General features: G+C 38.9%; 1 protein-coding gene across 1 annotated transcript in view; it reads right to left on the bottom strand.

Annotated features, from left to right (window-relative positions):
- The window catches only part of tlcd2 (TLC domain containing 2), a 31,056-nt gene extending 13,307 nt beyond the window's left edge, over window positions 1-17,749 (bottom strand). Inside the window, exons 1-3 of the mRNA XM_038283958.1 lie at window positions 17,131-17,749; window positions 16,550-16,632; window positions 5,449-5,531 (exon numbers count right to left, since the gene is read on the bottom strand). Of these exons, the coding sequence (XP_038139886.1) occupies window positions 5,449-5,531; window positions 16,550-16,632; window positions 17,131-17,309 (345 nt within the window). The 5' untranslated portion in view covers window positions 17,310-17,749. The remainder of the gene's footprint in view (window positions 1-5,448; window positions 5,532-16,549; window positions 16,633-17,130) is intronic.
- Between the last annotated feature and the right edge of the window lie 1,443 nt (window positions 17,750-19,192).

Here is a 19,192-nt window from a genome sequence, read left to right as displayed (position 1 = left end):
GGAGGAGCCAAAATTCCCACAGAATGTAGACAGCTATTGCTATATGCGCTGGACAGCAAAACACACATCCATAAATACTATATGAGCAGCTGCTATGAAATACCATGACAATACACAGGACTGTGCAAAGTAAGAGGAAAAATCTCACTCTAAGCCACCGTAAAGGAGGCTTAAATGTCTTCAACTTCCTCTCAAAATCTGGTCTATAGGAAAAAATATTCCAGGTAGCAGCATTTTGATAAATAAAGTCCTCAAGAACGATTTAAACAGCTCAACACATCTAATCCTACACAATTTTTTTCTAAATTAAACAGAATTTGACTTAAAATGACTAATAGCCCATTTGGGAGTGGCTGCAAATGTCTTCATAAACCAGCTTTAGGCAGAGTTCCTGGGAAATGTTAGAACACTTCTTGTGGATACAGGTCTGAAGTTAATTAATAGTACTGGGCTTCCATTCTGCAACAATCTACCAGCAACTTATTCTAAAAATCAAGCCTTGGTGTTATTTTTAATTTATTTGTGCAACTGTAAAAAACTTTAAAAAAAGCTCCAGTTAATATCAATGCAAGGGTTAATGAGGAAAGAGTGACTAGATGTCGCTCAGAGAACGCTTCAGGTTGAGGCAATAACTATCATTAAGATTCTGCAGAGAGGAATGAGAAAAAAGGCTAAGATAAAAGAAGTTAAACCCAATCATGTAAAACTGGATCTATGAATATCAAAGATCAGTATGATCGCTAGTTTTTTCCAGTAACAAACTAACAGTAAGGAACTGTCTCCAATATCTGATTTCTTGAAAGCTGCGTAAGACAGCTTCACACTCCTCCTGCAAAAAATCTACTGTTTTCATTCCCTGTGAGCAGAAACCAGTTCCTCTTGTATCTGAGCCCAGTGCATGATGGAGCAGGTAGATGAAAATGAGATTAAAAGGTTAAAACATGACTAAAAGTGTTTCTAGGTCACAAACAGCCAATCACGCTAAATCCTCAAACATATTTTCAATTACATCACTGCATAAAATCTACAGGCAGGAGGAAGTTGAGATATAAAAAAAGACATAAAAAATGTCATGATGGTGGCAAATGTGACTCAAACCTTTGAGTAGTTGGACAAGAGCTTAGAAAACAGTGTGACCAACTGAACTTTTTCAAAGTGCGTCACATTTTGATGTAGTAGTAGATCATACACTGCAAATAGACCGCTATTCAGAAATTAGTCACTTCCCTTGGGTATTTTCACAACTTTAGTTATGTTTTATTATAAAAGGAAGGAAAATAACTATTTGCACAATCAGATTTGATCTATCTATGAAACTAATGTTATTACAAGTATTTCTTAAATATAAGAGAAGCGAAAATCAGTATTTTAAAGTCTGTAAACTGCTTCAGCCTTGGAGTAGATGAGGATATCTGAACAAAGACCATTGACCTAATTAACCTGTAGAGATTTTCTAATTAACTTTGTCGCTTTAGCAACACAGTAAAGTGCCATCCATCCATATTCTGTCACACCTATCCCATGCGGGGTTGCAAGGGGTGCCGTCTACGGGCGAGAGGCGGGGTACACCTTGGACAGGTCGCCAGTCCATCACAGGGCAACAGAGACAAAAAGGACAAACAACTATTCACACACTCACACCTAAGGAGAAATTAGAGATGCCAATTAACCTAATTGTCATGTTGTTGGACTGTGGGAGGAAGCTGGAGTACCCGGAGAGAACCCATGCATGCTCATGGAGAACATGCAAACTCCATGTAGAAAGACCCCGGGCTGGGAATCGAACCCGGAACCTTCTTGCTGCAAGCTACCCACTGCCCACTGAGCAGCCCCGTGGGTAAAGTGTTGAGTTAAACAAACAAAATTAAAAGAAAATCCACATTTTTTGTTTGAGAATCAGGCAGTCTTTCACAAAGACCCCTGTTAAAGAAAAAGAAACAATCAAAGAGTTCATACTGTTTATTTCAACAGATAAGGTGTGAAAAATGACAGATTAGAGGTTAGAATTAGACCTTCTTTTGGGGAATTAACATTATCTCATCTTTAACCCTAATGCTTGTGGGTTAAACTATTTTATCTGTTATTCCAGATAATGAAGTTAGCTGACGGCTTAAATTATTATTCAATATCCAAGCAGACATTTTGCTGACATTTGGGACTCAGAGCCTGTGTCAGAGTTAGCACTGGTTTGTTTAGGACACATTTGTGCAGGTATACACTGTACAAAAAACATTTCTAACATAAGTTTGCTTAACATGAGAGTTGCTGTAAAACACCCAATGGCCGCCTGGTAGCACATGATTCAATTTTCTAAAAGAGAACATTAGTAATGGGTGATGCTTCTCACATGCTTCCTTACTTCCTTCTCGATAAATAAATCTCAGTAATTGCATGAACTATTTTTTTCTTCCTTTTTTTCCTCCTGTCTTATTTACACGCTTAGAGAAAAGCTAAACTTAACTCATTGCCAATTTAACCCAGTGAAATACAAAATTGTTTTTGTTTTTTTTTACTGGGAGCGAACTTATCTTCTGTCCTGCTTTGAGATGTTTCTGTACATTGTTAACTTTGTAAAAACACTATTGGTAAACAAAGATCTGAACTAAGGGTTTCTCTTCCGTTCTCTTTACTCTATTCAAACAGTACAATGGATTCAAGAGTCGTTTAATAAGTAAATAGACTGTGAAAAATCTCCAATCCTGGTTAAGTTTTAAAGTTTCGCAACAAGCAATGAATTTTGGGGTTGCATCAAAGCTTAACAACAAAATACACGAATGCCTGTCTCTAATAAACCTTCCTTTAAAAAACACTACTGGTAGTACAAGCAGCTCTTATGCACCCATATCCGCTTTTGATCATATCAAATAATTAAACCTAGCCAAATACTGCAAGTGGTTTCAAAGAAAGAGTAATTAGAACCTTGCTGTTATTAGTAATATACTAAAGATTTCTGCAAACTGGGATTTAATAAGAAAAAAAAGTGCAAAACTTTTTACCCAAGTTTAGGATCCATAATGATTTCCACTCCACTATTCAACCAAAAACATCCCTTTGTTTATTTAGATGTTTGCATGCATAGTCTATTGCTAATAAAAACAACAGTATTTTCAGAACTTTCTGTTTTCTAAATGAAGCACAATGTTATGCTGGACGGGAGTTAAATAAGTTGGAGCGACTGTGACAGGACGCAACATTTCCCTCTGTAATTCCCAATTTAGAAGCATAGACAAAAGTAAAAAAAAGAAGAGAAAAAAAAAAAAACTTTCCGTGGAATATTTGACTGTTATTCCTTGTGGATGGCAATAACAGCGATCAGCAAATCTTGCCTCAGACCGCATGCTGGTTCAGTATTTGCTTGTAAAACGAGCCAAACCCTCAGAGCAGAATTCAGACATGAAGATTCAGCACAGCTATCTTTATAGGCACAGTCCTGCAAACAACCTTAACTTGGAGCTAGAAGAGCGTAAATATATATCATAGGATCAGGGTGAGGTGACGCAGCTCTAACAGGGAGCGGCTCTGATTCTGAGCATACATTAACTGAAGCTTTAAACTTGGAAGATCGCTTGCTTTACAACTCAGTGGCATTTTTATATATGAGTTACTATAATGGGACATAATGTTCTTAAGTTACAGAGCGTGGAAACAACTGGGATGTGAAAAGAGTTTTATGGAGTGTAATTTTTAGAGATCAACCTGTGCAGCTTGTGCGGTTCTCAGCGGTGTTGCTTGATTAGGAAGAAAATACACAATTTTTCCCCCTGCTGACAGACTCCAACATTTTTCATTCAATGCACATTAACAGATTTTCCAGTTCTGTTTGGCTGCTGACTGCATGACAAGCTGCTCTCATTTGTTTAGGTGCAAAAAATAAAGGAGTCAGGGATGTTGAAGTTTTTGCTCCTGAACTGTTTCCAGTGGCTTTATGATTAACTGCAAAGCAATATCTTTCAAACATGAAAGAAATAAGTCAGTAGAAATATAAACATGCAAGATATTCAAGGAATTGCATCTACATTGAGATCCAGCAGTGAGGCGCGCAGGAAAGTCTGAATGAGAGATGGTACAAAAGGGTAACAAAGAGGGCAAAGCGAAACAGAGAGCGCTCTCTGAGAAGCCCACAGAGCCATGAGAGACGAGGCTCCATCCCTCCCACGCTTTAATGACAATCTGAAGCCAGCTGGCCGGGAAAAAAAAAAGAAAAGGAAAAAAAAAGTCCATTCAGAAGTCTACTTGGAAGTTAAGAGTGAAAGGGGACAAGACTTTTAAAGAAAAGGCAAGAAAACCATCTACTCCTTAAATATGGGACACCTTTCCACAGCTAGACTTACTTCTGACCCCCCAAAAAACAACATTAAAAACACTAGTAAAATAGAAGAGAATTAAATTGAGGTTTGTTGAGTAAACCTGCTGTAAGTTAATCCAAAGGGAAAATTACATCAGAACTATAAAGCAGATTTTTTAAACTGCAGAAAGCTTCAACTTTAAAACCAGACACCTTAATCGTTTATACAAAGAACCCATCTCCTTCCGGGACTAAAGCCGGATGTTTAAAATGACGTTTACATTAACCTGATAGTCAGTTTCATCATTCTCAAGGGTTACAGGCATTTCTTCCAAGACTCAACTCTCAGCTTTTCTTTAAATGGCTTTAAACAAGAAACAGTAAATTTCACGAGGAATGGATGGCAGATACTCCTGAAGCGGAAAGGCTTTAAATACAGAAGCAACAAAGAGAGGAACAAGAAGGGTAAAAAGGAAGACAATAAAAAGGGAACAAGGGAGAAAAAATGCAATGAAGGATTTAAATGATTGACGAGCTTGAATATGCAAAATATATGGAAGGACAAGATTGAAAAATAGGACCTCAGGGATTTTTTTTTTGTCCAATTGTACTGTATTTCAACTAAAGAAAAAAACTATTATACTACCACTTAAATATAAACATAACAATGACTGCAATACAGGCTCTATCCCATAAATAAACATTATGACTGGTGAGAATTATACAACAACCAAAGAATTAAGATTTAGCACAGCCTCGGATGTAGGTCACAAAAGCTGAGGTGGAAAGGGAAAATAATTAAGTCAGGGTCCTGCCTAAGGTTATTTCCACCGTTATTTTCCTCATTGTAACCCAGCTCCTCCACCAGGAAAATATCTGTCAGCCTGCTGAGGACGGTGGGGGGGTGTCACAATAACGACTCACTTTCATTGGAATCTGATAATAGCTGAAGAGCGGTTGGAGCAACCGCGAGAAAGTGGCGAGGCTGGGTGGAGTTTCATCTCTGAGGGTGTGAAAAGAGGCTGAGCGGGGAGGGATTGTCTTTGTCCCTCCCTCTACTGGATCTTTTATTTTATCCTTTTCCCCATTGCTACACATTGAAGCCACCAGGGTGAGGAGTTAGTGAAGAACTATGAGCCTGAGTTGTTTCTAGAGAGACCTACCACAATGTGATGAAAGAGAAGCTCCCAGGACTGACTCAGCTTCTGGTTGCACACCATGTCGAGGAAGTCATAGATGAAATATCCTGTTAGGAGAGAGAGAGTTCAGCCAAGGTTAATGCCATCTTTTGGGTCAAGCGAGCACTTTGTTAAATAACCAAAGAGTAAACAGATTTTTTTGGACACAGGCAGCCTGGAGCTAATCGAGTGCAGGGGGGGGTTCATGTCGGCAACGATGGCAACCAGGAGGCTTCTTAGAGAGAGGCTATTCATATCCACCACCCGCTTCTCACCACCAACTGTATCCATGGATACAGCTTTAAACGAATGACGGAAAAACAATGAGGATTTGGTGTTTTTTTGTTTGTTTTTTTTTCCCTGGGGGGGGATGCACAGACCTATTGAGGAACTTGAGGTTGTGGTTATAGGGAGACACTGACACTTTAAGGTTAATGTGAAAGAAAAGATAGAAAACCCTGACGCCACAGAGACTAAATAAATTCCAACCACTTATTGATTTCACTAAAAAAAGAAAGGTAAGGTTTTGATGATGGGCAGGTTTCTAGGCTTGTCATCGTTTTACAAATGAAAGCTTTTAACACCACCAACATGTCCCGTTGGTTTAAACTTCTTCTCATGTGATGCAGGATGATTATATACACTATATTGCCAAAAGTATTTGCTCACCTGCCTTGACTCACATATGAGCTTAAGTGACATCCCGTTCCTAATCCATAGGGTTCAATATGACGTCGGTCCACCCTTTGCAGCTAGAACAGCTTCAACTCTTCTGGGAAGGCTGTCCACAAGGTTTAGGAGTGTGTTTATGGGAATTTTTGACCATTCTTCCAGAAGCGCATTTGTGAGGTCGCACACTGATGTTGGACGAGAAGGCCTGGCTCTCAGTCTCCGCTCTAATTCATCCCAAAGGTGTTCTATCGGGTTGAGGTCAGGACTCTGTGCAGGCCAGTCAAGTTCATCCACACCAGACTCTGTCATCCATGTCTTTATGGACCTTGCTTTGTGCACTGGTGCACAGTCATGTTGGAAGAGGAAGGGGCCAGCTCCAAACTGTTCCCACAAAGTTGGGAGCATGGAATTGTCCAAAATGTCTTGGTATGCTGAAGCATTCAGAGTTCCTTTCACTGGAACTAAGGGGCCAAGCCCAGCTCCTGAAAAACAACCCCACACCATAATCCCCCCTCCACCAAACTTTACACTTGGCACAATGCAGTCAGACAAGTACCGTTCTCCTGGCAACCGCCAAACCCAGACCCGTCCATCAGATTGCCAGATGGAGAAGCGCGATTCGTCACTCCAGAGAACGCGTCTCCACTGCTCTAGAGTCCAGTGGCGGCGTGCTTTACACCACCGCATCCGACGCTTTGCATTGCACTTGGTGATGTATGGCTTGGATGCAGCTGCTCGACCATGGAAACCCATTCCATGAAGCTCTCTGCGCACTGTTCTTGAGCTAATCTGAAGGCCACATGAAGTTTGGAGGTCTGTAGTGATTGACTCTGCAGAAAGTTGGCGACCTCTTCGCACTATGCGCGTCAGCATCCGCTGACCCCGCTCCGTCAGTTTACGTGGCCTACCACTTCGTGGCTGAGTTGCTGTCGTTCCCAAACACTTCCATTTTCTTATCATACAGCTGACAGTTGACTGTGGAATATTTAGGAGCGAGGAAATTTCACGACTGGATTTGTTGCACAGGTGGCATCCTATCACAGTTCCACGCTGGAATTCACTGAGCTCCTGAGAGCGACCCATTCTTTCACAAATGTTTGTAAAAACAGTCTGCATGCCTAGGTGCTTGAATTTATACACCTGTGGCCATGGAAGTGATTGGAACACCTGATTCCAATAATTTGGATGGGTGAGCAAATACTTTTGGCAATATAGTGTAGGTCCTGTAGGTAAAGCAACACACCCTGCCACCCGCTGCTGCCGGTCTGTTGTCCATGAGCGCTGAACGTGGTAAAACAGTTTTAGTCTAAGTAGAAAAGCTATATCCCCGGCTGTTTGAAGCCTGCAGGCCAGCAGCTCAGGACAAGTGAACTGCATACAGGCTCAACAGCATCAAGCCAGGCAAGGTTTCCCCTCACCTTAGGATGCTGGATGCTTGAAATGGGAAGTAAATTTGACCACATCAATTCCAATCTGATTAATTTAACTATCCTACACCTTTCAAAGATCTATATACACCATTAAAATCTTATCCCCAGGTGGATGTCTAGTCCAGTGTTTCCCAACCTTTATTGACTCATGTACCACTTTGGGCATTTTGTCTTTCCATTAGTACCCCTCTCAGTATAAAGAATTGATGATTGTCCAAAACAATACAATAATTGATTATAAAATAAAGACTATTTTACTTAATCTTTTAATTTAACTATTTCATTTTTATAATTTTATGTTTTCCGTGTCAAAAAAACAACAACGTAAGTATGTTGCCTGGAATTAAGTAAGAAATAGAAATATATACAAAATAAGATGATATCATAAACCTGTATTTGTAAAACTGGAGCTCGTCTGAGTGCCTCCCTTATAATCACATTAAAACTTGATAAATTTGGAACAAAATACAGAACAAAAATTATAGTCAGACTGACTTAATTAGATTTACTTTGTTTTTATCAAGACACCCGAGCTGCTTTAAAGAGTAGTATGAAAAACAGCAGATACCAGGCTTTTCTCTATATCCAGTCTGCTCCTCTGTTTTGATTTTTATGTTTGTCAAAGCTGAAGGTGAACTCGAGCATATAAGAAAAACATACTTTTTGACTGATAAATGATTGTTTGATTTTTAAATTTGGCCAGCACAAAGCAAAACAGATCCCAGCCCTATTTTATTTTACTACCAAAGAAAAAATATATTTTCATGTACCCCTTACAATGCACTGGTGGACCATTAGGGGTATGGTAACCCCAGTTGGGAAGCACTGGTCTAGTCAACTCGGATGAAAACAGAAACTGTAAATTAACAAGGGAATGATATAATGGAAAAACAGAGACAGTTCCAGGACTACATTACTGATCCTGCTACAACTCACTATAGTAAATAGCGCAAAAAAAATGAAAACAGGACTTTATGATCTACAATATCTCCTACTCTGCCACATGAAGGTGAGAAACCATGACAACACCTCAAGCTAGCTTTTTTTTCTCCTAATGTTGAATAATGAGCTTTGCCAAATAAATCAATCAAAGCCGGCGGGTGTGACCACCTACGAGTGGGACATTGCTTTTTGAGGCGGACATTTCTCTTCCTGCAAACTGACACTGTTGCCAAATGATGGTCTAAATCGTAACAGGGAACGTCAGGTAGGCTACAGCTAAGCTGTTGTTAAAGGGATAAATGCAGCACCTTATTTTTATATTGATGAGAACAGAATTTTCCATGGAGGACAACATATTTACACAAACACCAGGTGCACATTATCAGGGCTTTCCCTCCTTAAACAGGTTAGTCAAAACCACAAGGCATCAAGCAGTTAAATGACTTTAATGATGACTATTGAGATGACTAAGAAATCCAATTAGGACTTCTGCTTCTCATCAACTCTCTCAATATTGTTACTATAACTTAACATATTAACACAATGCCTCCATTAGATTTGTCTTATTGGATTAAAGCTAATCCATCATGAGATTCTTCTGGTATCAATGTTATAAGTTCTCCATGTTGGAGTTCGTTACTTTGGTTTATTTTGCTCTCAACACACACAAAAAAACAATTGCAGGGAAAAATCAGGCCTCGATTCAGCATATGAAAGTGACTATTCTCACTAACTTTAACGACAGATGGTTTAAATTCAACAGCAAAAAAAATCTTATCTTCTTGGAAAAATACTGATGAGAAAAGGTTTACTGATGGAAAAAAAATGCAAGTAGCCTCGAAAAAATAGGGAAGGAGGCCATTGACCTGAAACATGAACGCTCAAGAGAATCTGATCAGTGATAGGCTGGATGGAAAACCAGCGTGTTCAAAACCAGCGACTTTTAGACTGGTTTTGAGGGCAATTATAGCTTTATAGCTATATAGCATTATCCCTATAATGTGATCAGAAATGTATCCAGAAAAGAGTTTAAAAAGGGTTTTGTTGTTAATTTTAGAGGATGAGCTATAAAAGGCTCACCTACTAAACTAGCTCCACCCGCCAGTAGCCAAATTCATTTTTGCCTGCGAGTTTGGTCTAGCCTCGATCATTGCCCCAGGCCCTAGAACTGGCGGGCCAATCAGAACGCAGAGATGCGTTTTGAATTTCTGGATCCAAAGCGGGTGGGGTTTTGAGGGCGTGACGACAAAGCTGCACCACGCTGGAGAAAGCACAACAAGGAAGAAGACAGCAACTATTGAACAGTTTGACTCATTTGACTCACTTTTGGAAGGATTAGACTTGGGCTTTTCGTTGAAACGTGAGCAGGAAGAGGCTCTACGCTCATTCATTTTTAAGGAGGACGTTTTCGCTGTCTTACTGACAGGCTGCTGTGCCCACTATTGTTAAATGTGGAAGTTTGGTCCCCCTGAAGGCGGCTGCGCCTCGGAACTTCCCCTCCGGTTCTTTTCCTGGGAGAAGTTATTTACTACTCTTAACTCAAACTGGGTAAAACCATATAAAAAAGGACTATAAAACAGGAGTAAAAAAGTAACAGATAATTCCAGGTCAGGTCGTTACAGGACAGAGAATTTGGGCTGTGGCTCAAAAAATGCCTGCGAGCGTTCGGCAAAGATTGAGCCCCGAACAAGGACATCTCTTCCTTCTTATACCTTATCAGGTGGATGCTTAGCTGTCCGTATCAGAAACTGACACGCCATCCATGCCCTGACCTTCATGCATCTTGCCTCTATGCCCCAGGATTACACATAGCTCTTTTCTATCAGTCTGGCTCCAAGATGTGACCATATCCTGTGTATTTTTAAAGACACGAAGGCTGTCCTGATTTGATGACCTCAGTACACACAGTGACATCCACCATGTGAAGGAAGGCCTTCTACTCTATCTAATCTGGCTAACAGAGTAACAATACACAATGTCATGTTTGATAAATAATAAACCTAACACTACGTCACAGTCAGTTGCACTCATTGGTCAGAGCGTTGGCCAATAGGCACAGACATGTTTGAAAGACAACGGGTTGTTCTCATCAGCAATCTTCCGATGTCTCATTCATCGAGGCCAGACCAAATTACACATTTAATTTCACATTTAGTCTGGCTCATCAGGCTAATAAAAGGCTAAAACATGAGGTTAGAGCTTTAGAAAATATAAATAAATTAGTAATAGTGCAGAAAATCTTTGATTGCTGCTGGGCTTCCTTTAAAAATAATAAAAAAAGCTTGGGTATGTTATGTCAAGTGGTGGATAAAGAGGAATGTGTTGTTGGACAATGTGAAGTTTGCAGCTGGTAAAAAAGAGTTGAGCAATAACTTAGAAAAACAAAACTTCCAGACGAGTCAGAATCCTGCCATATGGGATGGGATGGCCAATAGAAATAACTTGTGTGGGAGTGGGTGGCTCCCCCTCACTACTGATATCTGATGCAGACAGCCCGTATGGTTGGGACGACTTTTTTTTTTAATCTCAATGAAATCACAGCCTTTGTGAGGACATGAGTGAGTGTTTACGCCCTTTACCTGGGTCAGATTATAGGGCCTGTACTGATCATCACATACCAACATAACATTACTGCTTCTTGCTGCTCCAGCTTTCAGGGCTGGGCTTCCTAAAGGAACGTCAAGCATCTGGGGAAATCCTCCAGAGCACTTTCCACACAACATGAATCTCCCTCAGAAACTGTTTATTTTACAGAGGGTTAAAAAAAAGAAAAATTATTTCCTCTCAAGTGTTTAGAAATAATATGGAGAAAATGAGAAAAACAGAATAAGCTGTTATGCTAAGAATGTGGAGACAAGTACTGCTAAGTTTGAGAGCTCATAAAGTTGAACTTAATCTAATTGTAGAAGTTTAAAAAGAGCAGGTGGTAAAGTTTAGCATGTTAACCGAAAGCAACCACATTTTAGAAGTTTGAAATACTGACAGTACAAAAACAATAATTTTCTTGAAACACAAACTCTGTTTGTTTCATTGCTCAGTTGCACACCATGCGACCACAGACCACAACAGGACATCATTCCTGCCTACTGTCTTAAATCTTAACAAGAACTTATTGAAGAAACATCTACAATAAAAGTTACAACACCACCTAATTTCCCTTTCTGTGTTAAATAAGTATGTATTGATATAAATTGATATAAATTAAGGTTTTATGTGGTAGACCAGCAAGAAATTGCTGGACCCGTCTATTTCACAATCAATGCTGGACATGCACAACAGAAGTTGGTATTTAATTATGTTTTGGTGTTAAGTCCGAGCCTGGTCAGATAGACTAACTTACTTTTTGGGAGGTGGGCACATAATGCAGCAGTGCTTTTCTACAACCATATCAGTTACTGCAGCTGCAATGGAGCCAATTTTAATCAATGTCCTTTAAAAAAAGACAAAAAAAAAAAAACAGTGGTTCATGTTGTTTACATTCTAACAACTGGCTGTTGTAAGAGCTTTTATTTTGTAGGAAATTATTTTTGGGACACCTCCATAGTTATCAGTCTGGTTCTAAACTTTCCATTGACTCTGTTAGTCCTGCCTTTGAAATCAGCCTCTATCCGCTCCTTTCCAGACTAATGCACCCTTTGGATGCCGTAAATATTTCTTGATGGCCAGCTTTATTAAGCCCATGTACCTTTTGTTTTAGGTCTCTACTAAAACTTCTACTGTACATTTCTTTTTTGACTTTGACAGAACTTTGCTGGTAAAAATATAGACAATCAAGTAATCATAAAAACTTTGATTAAACATCTCTACAAAAAGCATTTAGGGGTCAATTTTGGATAAAAAACATTAACTTACAGCTTTGCATGGAGAGCTCTCCACACAAGGCATTATGAGATTTGCTGTCACAGTGGCCCGCTGTCGCAATAGGCTGCCACTACCCCACAGCGGCGACTAATAAAGATGCTGCAGGCACCACGCAGGGGACCAACAGGTAAGTGATCATCTGTCCGAACAGTAGGCTGACTGAGTTAATTATAGACCTCGCTCTATATAGTGATTGAGGGATTTAGGGGATAGAGTGGACGTTCGGACACAGTAAGCTTGTATTATCTATGACAACAGAAACTTTTAAACAAGAGTGTTCACAAGGAGAAATGGGCTCGTGCATGCTCTTGCAGGCGTTTTTTGTTTTTTTTTTCAAGTAGGGAGGGCGGGTCTTTTAAAATAATTTGAGAAAGTTCTCAAAAATACCTTTAAGTTAAGAGTATTTAAACCAAGCAGCTTGCTCCCAGGAAAAGAACTGGAAGTAAAGCTCAGAGGTGTAAACTATTTTTTTAAGGATTCTTTATGATTATTTGGCATAACAAGCAGTTCCCCCCTAAACCAGAGGGTGGCAGCAGTGACTATTGACAGCTTCAGCATCAGACTCAAACAAGTTCAGAAGCTTTATACTGAAGTCACAAACACAGAAAAAGGTGAGTCATGCCTTGCTCGAAGTCTGCTGATCAAACAAGAAAAAGAGTGAATGAAGAAGGTGAGAGCAGAACAAACACCAGAGGCTGCAGACACATGCTAAGCCTTGTTTATAAACTTATGAAAGGATTTTAAGGAAATTGTTACCAAAGTTCAACTCAAAGCCAAGGAACAATTCATTACAACTTCCTAATGGTCCAGATCATGTGCGAGTTTTGGCAAGAGGTGGAAGTCACAATATGGGACAAAGATTGATGCATGGTGGAGGTCAAAATTCTCCGAGGGCTTTTCTAGGTACTTTAAGTAGTAATGCTGCTTTAGGCTATGGCTGCTGGAGGACATAATGGCCATTTTTCGTCCCTCTACTTTTTTGTTCGACTTTTGTCTCTTCATAGTAGCTACATCTGGCCTGGAATTCTGCTCAACTTTGATAAGTCCTGTAGTTCTGTTGGGCATCATCTAAGTTACTGTTTCAAACAATTCCATGTACCATGCTCATAGATTATCCACTTGGCCTGGTCTTTTAGTTGTTAACCCTGTGACTGTTAGACATTTCTGATGCTTGACATTTACCATCAATAACTGGACATGCTTATCTTGCTTAACATATTGACCTGCAAACTAACTCTTAAGAGTTTATCTTCTTAGCTGTGTGTGTCAAGGTTGTAAGCGTAGAATGTTGCAGGATGTGAATACTTTTGGAAGGCATTATACAATAAAAGCAGAAGCCTTTATGGTTTATTAAAATATTAAAATATAGACACACTATTTAAAGGCATCACTGATCAGGCCTGTTCAGTTCCACCACATTTAACGGGCCCTCCAAGCATGCAAAATTTGCATATCATTTACACAGACTATCAGCTGGACGCTGTGCTTAAATTTAGAAGTAGGCGCGGAATAGGTTCACCTTGATCAGGTGTTGTTGGTAGTGGATAAATAAACTTAGTGAAATCAATGCAAGTGCTTTTTTTAAGATTGTGTAGAAATCAGCATGAGACTGTCTGTAATTGTTACTCTTGCAACTTGTAGTGAAAGACTAACGCTACAAAAAGTCTTACTAGCTTTCGTACACTGCCGTTTCTTTAAGGTGTTCTTCCTACGATTCAGAGAAATCACTCAGACTGAGCCTTTTCTGGTTGTAGATCAGAAATCAAAAGTATCTGTATTATTTTTAGTATAATAGCAGCCATATTATACACTAAACTTGGGGTGTTCTCTTAAAACTGATACTTTCAAAGAGTAAAAAAAAACCTCTGGATTGTATTATTTTTTATTTTTAAAGATCTAGAACACAAGAACTTCAATTTAAAGTAAAACTTGAACATAACATTATAGAAAAATCTGTTGTTTGTTAAAGTCGTAGGGAAACGTCTGTTCCAACGGTTACCTTTCCGAGTTCTCCCGAGTGGTGCCTGACTTTACACGAGTCAATAAAGTGAATGTGATTGGTCGTTTATCAAGGGGGCGGGATTGTTGTGGCGGAAGGTTCGCAAGCAAGTTTGATTGCGTCCGGTTTGTTGGAAGCATCTTGCTAACTAGTTAGCAACTTAGTGCTAGTAGGTTCCCAATAGGAAATTACATTGGGACCAAGTAGCTCTAAATTGGTGACTTGGAAACGACACTGTCAAAGAACGCTATGTACAGAGAAAACATGCAAGAGGAGGAGAGTTTTGTGTCGGAGGTCGTGGATGAGTCTTCTCCATAATACATTTTTTATTTAGAGGGGAAAGCAGGGACGAAGTTGTTGTGGAAGAGAACGCCAGGGCAGCAGAAGCTTTGTTTGGTGTAGAAGGCTTACAGTCGTACATGTTTGAGCCCTTGCCTCGCAACACTGCCAGTTCTGTTAGCTCTACGCCTGCCGAAGACACAGACGTCCATCCCCGTGAACACTGGGACGTAACTCAACGGTAAAGTAAATAATGATTTTTATTTCTTATCTCAACCATTGCGTATATTAACTGCAGCATCAAGAACCAAGATGCTATGACGAAAAAATTTGATTGACAGATGACCATTGACATATGATTGGCCGAATTTAGGTGTACAAGCTGACGTACAACTAACTGGCCTGCATAAGATAACGAACCCCCCCCCCCCCCCCACAGATTTTAAGACAGGATTTTTCTAAAAATAGAAATTTTCTCAAGTTTGGGACAATATCGTCAGATAAAGAGTGCATTTATATACACGTTTAAGAATTATTGCCAGAATTATTTGACTTTTAACTTTGACTTCCCTACGACTTTAAAGGACAAGTGCAAGACAGCATAATAGGTTTTTTTTTTCCCGAATCAAAAAAATACAAATAAAAATAACGAAAGAAAGAAAATCGGTTTAGCATATTAACTGTTGGAAATACTGCCACTGTAGAAAATATGACCAACAATTCCAGTGACTGACACACATACCCAAATCAGACTGGGATCAACAACAGCCAGAAAGTGTTGGATAAATGTAAGATCTAGGAAAAGCGCCTACTTATAACAGAGTTTGCTGACTGCTTTAAACATAAACAAAATGTACAGTTGGTGGGCGAATATGAAGGTGCTGCATGGAGGAACTGATGCATGGGTAGGTAAGAGGATGTGAAAGAAAGGCTTGGATGTATCATATGTAGGATACAGCCTGATGGGTAGCAGTTTTAATCTGGCGGCAGAATTAAAGGTGGTGAAACCCTCCCCCACCTGTTGCTGAGAACTGTTAGTCATCTGGCTGAAAGAGGGCTACTACAGCTTTTGTTTGTTATTAAGAAAAGCAAGCATTGCTTTTTGGAAATATTTCCAAATGTATAGTATGAGTCTCTCTCAATTCCGGATGAGAAAAAGAACTGTATTGCATAATACTTTATTTTACATATGTGTACTCTGTGTTTATTTTAGCAGAAATAGTAGGAGTAATAGTCATTTTATTTTTTTTAAGATAAAATCATTTAGTTTATGATGCACATTTCTTTTCTGCCATGTGATGGACTGGCCAACTGCCTCTCATCCATTTACTGCTGAAGAACGATATCACTCTAAAATACCAGCGCAGAAAAAAAAAAAAAAAAAAACAGATGAGGATAAAATCCGCATCAAAGAGTACTGTGGTTTCCCTTTCTAACATGGGATTTTCAACATTTTCTGACATCCTTGCAGTTTTGAAGAGCCTCCAGACTTTGGAGCTACAATGATTAACAGTCTTGCTAACAGTTTTCCACACTCTTGAGAATTGCTCTACATTTACACATCAAGAGTCAAACCTCAACTCTTCATATGCTGTGTCCAATAAACTCTTTTTCATTGTTGCTGTTCTTTTAAAAGTTTGTCTTTTAAGACTGCATGCTTTTCAATTCATTAACATCACCACTGTGTTAATTCAACTATCTTCAGAAGCATTATCTCATATAAATCATTTATTTTGGCAATAAAAGGCACTTCCAAAGGAATACAAGCAATCTGCCACTGTAACAAGCTCTAAATAAACACATGTGGGTGTTAGAGTTGTAGTATTTGGCAAGTGAGTGAAGCAGGAAGACACCCCCCCTCCCCCCATTAACCTCTTTTAATAAGATTTAAGGAGCTACTCACCAATAGAAAAGGAGACCAGAGCATGTGAAAACACAGAGTAGGTTTCTATCAGATCCTCAGCCATCTGTGGATGCCGGAAAAAGCTGAAAACAGAAAAAAATATTTCAGCAAGCTCATTAAAGGATTTCACATGCACACACAAACTGTATATATATATATATATATATATATATATATATATATATATATATATACATACACATATACACACACAAACATACATACATACATACATACACACACATACACAAACACACATATATACACATACATGTATACATACATATATACATACGTACATGCATATATGTACATATATACGTTTATATGTACATAAATATATACATATACATATACACATACACATATATATACATTTTTGTTAAATGGCCTATAAAGAGAGGACTACAAAACAACATATTTTGAACAATGTTTCTTTTTGTCAGATGAAATTCCTGCTGCTCCACGTCAGTTTCTCTAAGTAGAGTAACGGGAATATCTGGAGCAGCAAACCTGATTTAGTGACTAAGATTGAATGCGAGTCGTTATTTTTTTAAATGTATAAAACTGTCTAAATGTACCAAAGTACGGCCCAGATGGCCGTGATGAAGCTGTGCACGAAGGACGTGGAAATGTTTCTCCATTTCCAAGAATTCCTGCAGGCGGACTCCGGGATGTGAAGCCTGTTGATCCCCGCGTTGACCAGCCTGAAGAAGGCCACCGAGCTCCCGGTGGTGACTATCACTGAGCTGAGCTCCATGGCTGAGGACTCGGTACAGATGATGCGCGAGCGGCGGTTCCACAGGCCACGGCAGGAGGGAGAATGGCGTGAAGGCGGCGGCGGCGGATCCACGGACCAGGCAGACGGACGAAGGAGAGAGTTGTTTGAGGACCCGGAGCCACAGAGATCACGTTAACATGCCACTTTTTATTCCAATATCAATTAACTGATCAGTGGGAATATAAAGCAGATTGATGGGATCTCACAATAAGCGTCCAACAGAGAAAGAAAGAGAGGGAAAAAAACGAGGAATGGGTGAAATAAAAATGATTCCCCTCTGGTTGGTAGAGAAGCGCTCCCTGCTCTCAGGTAGAACCAGGAGGTGAGGAGCCTGCTTGACAGTTGTGAAACCGCCCTTTGGAAAAACCTCTCCTCCGCTCAGCTTGTGTAACTTTTTTGACATCAACACAAACCAAACAGCGCCCTCTCCCCGCCCTACTACAAAGGGGCGTGGCTATGGCGAGATTTACGTATTGTGAGGCGTTCGCTTACAGTTGTGGAAAAGGAGAATTCCATCACAAGCTGGACAACATTTAAATGATTCTTGGGTCTGTAAACCTTTATGTCCAAACAGCCATTTTGCTATGAGTCAAGTAAAACTTAACATTATTGCATGTAATTTATTTAAACACAGCCTATTATTTTTGTTAAATGTCTGCCATAGGAAGAGTTTACTTAGTTTTTAGCTTTTAAAATAATCAATCACTTAATTTCCAAGTTAATTAAAAGAAAAATAGCTCTAAAAACATATTTCTGCTGTTTATTATGTAAATCTGTTGTGAAAATGCAATTCCAATATTCATTATAAAAACAACAAAAGCTTCTAAGACTAGTATTTGTTATTATAGTACATTAGTTAGTTCTTAATATCATGTTCAGCCAAGATCCTTCCATCCTATCAGATGGAAGGATCTGATGTCTGATTTACCTGATTAATTTTCTTCTTCTAATATTACTTAATAAAATAATACAATATCAAAAATTCCCCCCAAGAACAAATTGTTGGTTGTATTTATGGCTTATCATACCCACTGCTTCCAAAATCAAGCGAGGGTTACAACAAGCATTCTATGATTAATTCTGCTTTGAAAGTTTATCTTTGTTTTTTTTTTATCCATCTTTAACTACCTTGCATATAAAAATGTAGCACACTTGTGGACTCTTTTTGAAACTTGCAGTATCTTGTAAAGCTTTGTCTTTTGGTTATTATTTTTTATAATATCCATCTTTAACCAGCCAGTAGTGACATAACTATGATTAACTAGCTGATGTTTTAAAGAAAACATAATATAGTGTTCCATCATTTCACAGACAGCATATTTTCTTTAGCGCCTGTATATAACTTCGAATTTTACACATTTTTCGATGTGAAACCATTTATACAAAATCATTGTAACATAAAACTGTCACATTAAATGGTAGGTAAATTAAATGATTGCTACGAAATTAAAGGAATACAATTTGACAATTGATACAACAAAGGTTATAAAAAGACAACAGTGCACAAATCAGACATGATATTTATTGACTTGATATTTTTTAAAATAGGCGTACAAAAAAGGGTCTGACAAGTTAATGTTCACTGCCAAAATTCAGATAGCTATACATAACCGAACTAAAAGATTTTGATTATTTCAAATGAAAAAATCGGTTTATTACAATGTGGGGAAAAAGACAACGTTAAAAACCACCACGTTCAATATAAAGTTGTAAATTACGTGGAGCTTCAAACGCAACTCGCTTCACGAGCTCACACACCAACGTTGATTTATGCGATATAAGCTTTTTGTATGTATGAAAAATAAATCACACAGAACAGAAATAATATCGTGTGCTTATATTAGTATAATTCTTTATTACTG

The sequence above is a fragment of the Cyprinodon tularosa genome, unplaced genomic scaffold (assembly GCF_016077235.1).
Source record: "Cyprinodon tularosa strain WSP-4 unplaced genomic scaffold, ASM1607723v1 ctg198, whole genome shotgun sequence".
NCBI classification, from domain to species: Eukaryota; Metazoa; Chordata; class Actinopteri; order Cyprinodontiformes; family Cyprinodontidae; genus Cyprinodon; species Cyprinodon tularosa.
This window is presented reverse-complemented; position numbering and strand designations above follow the sequence as displayed.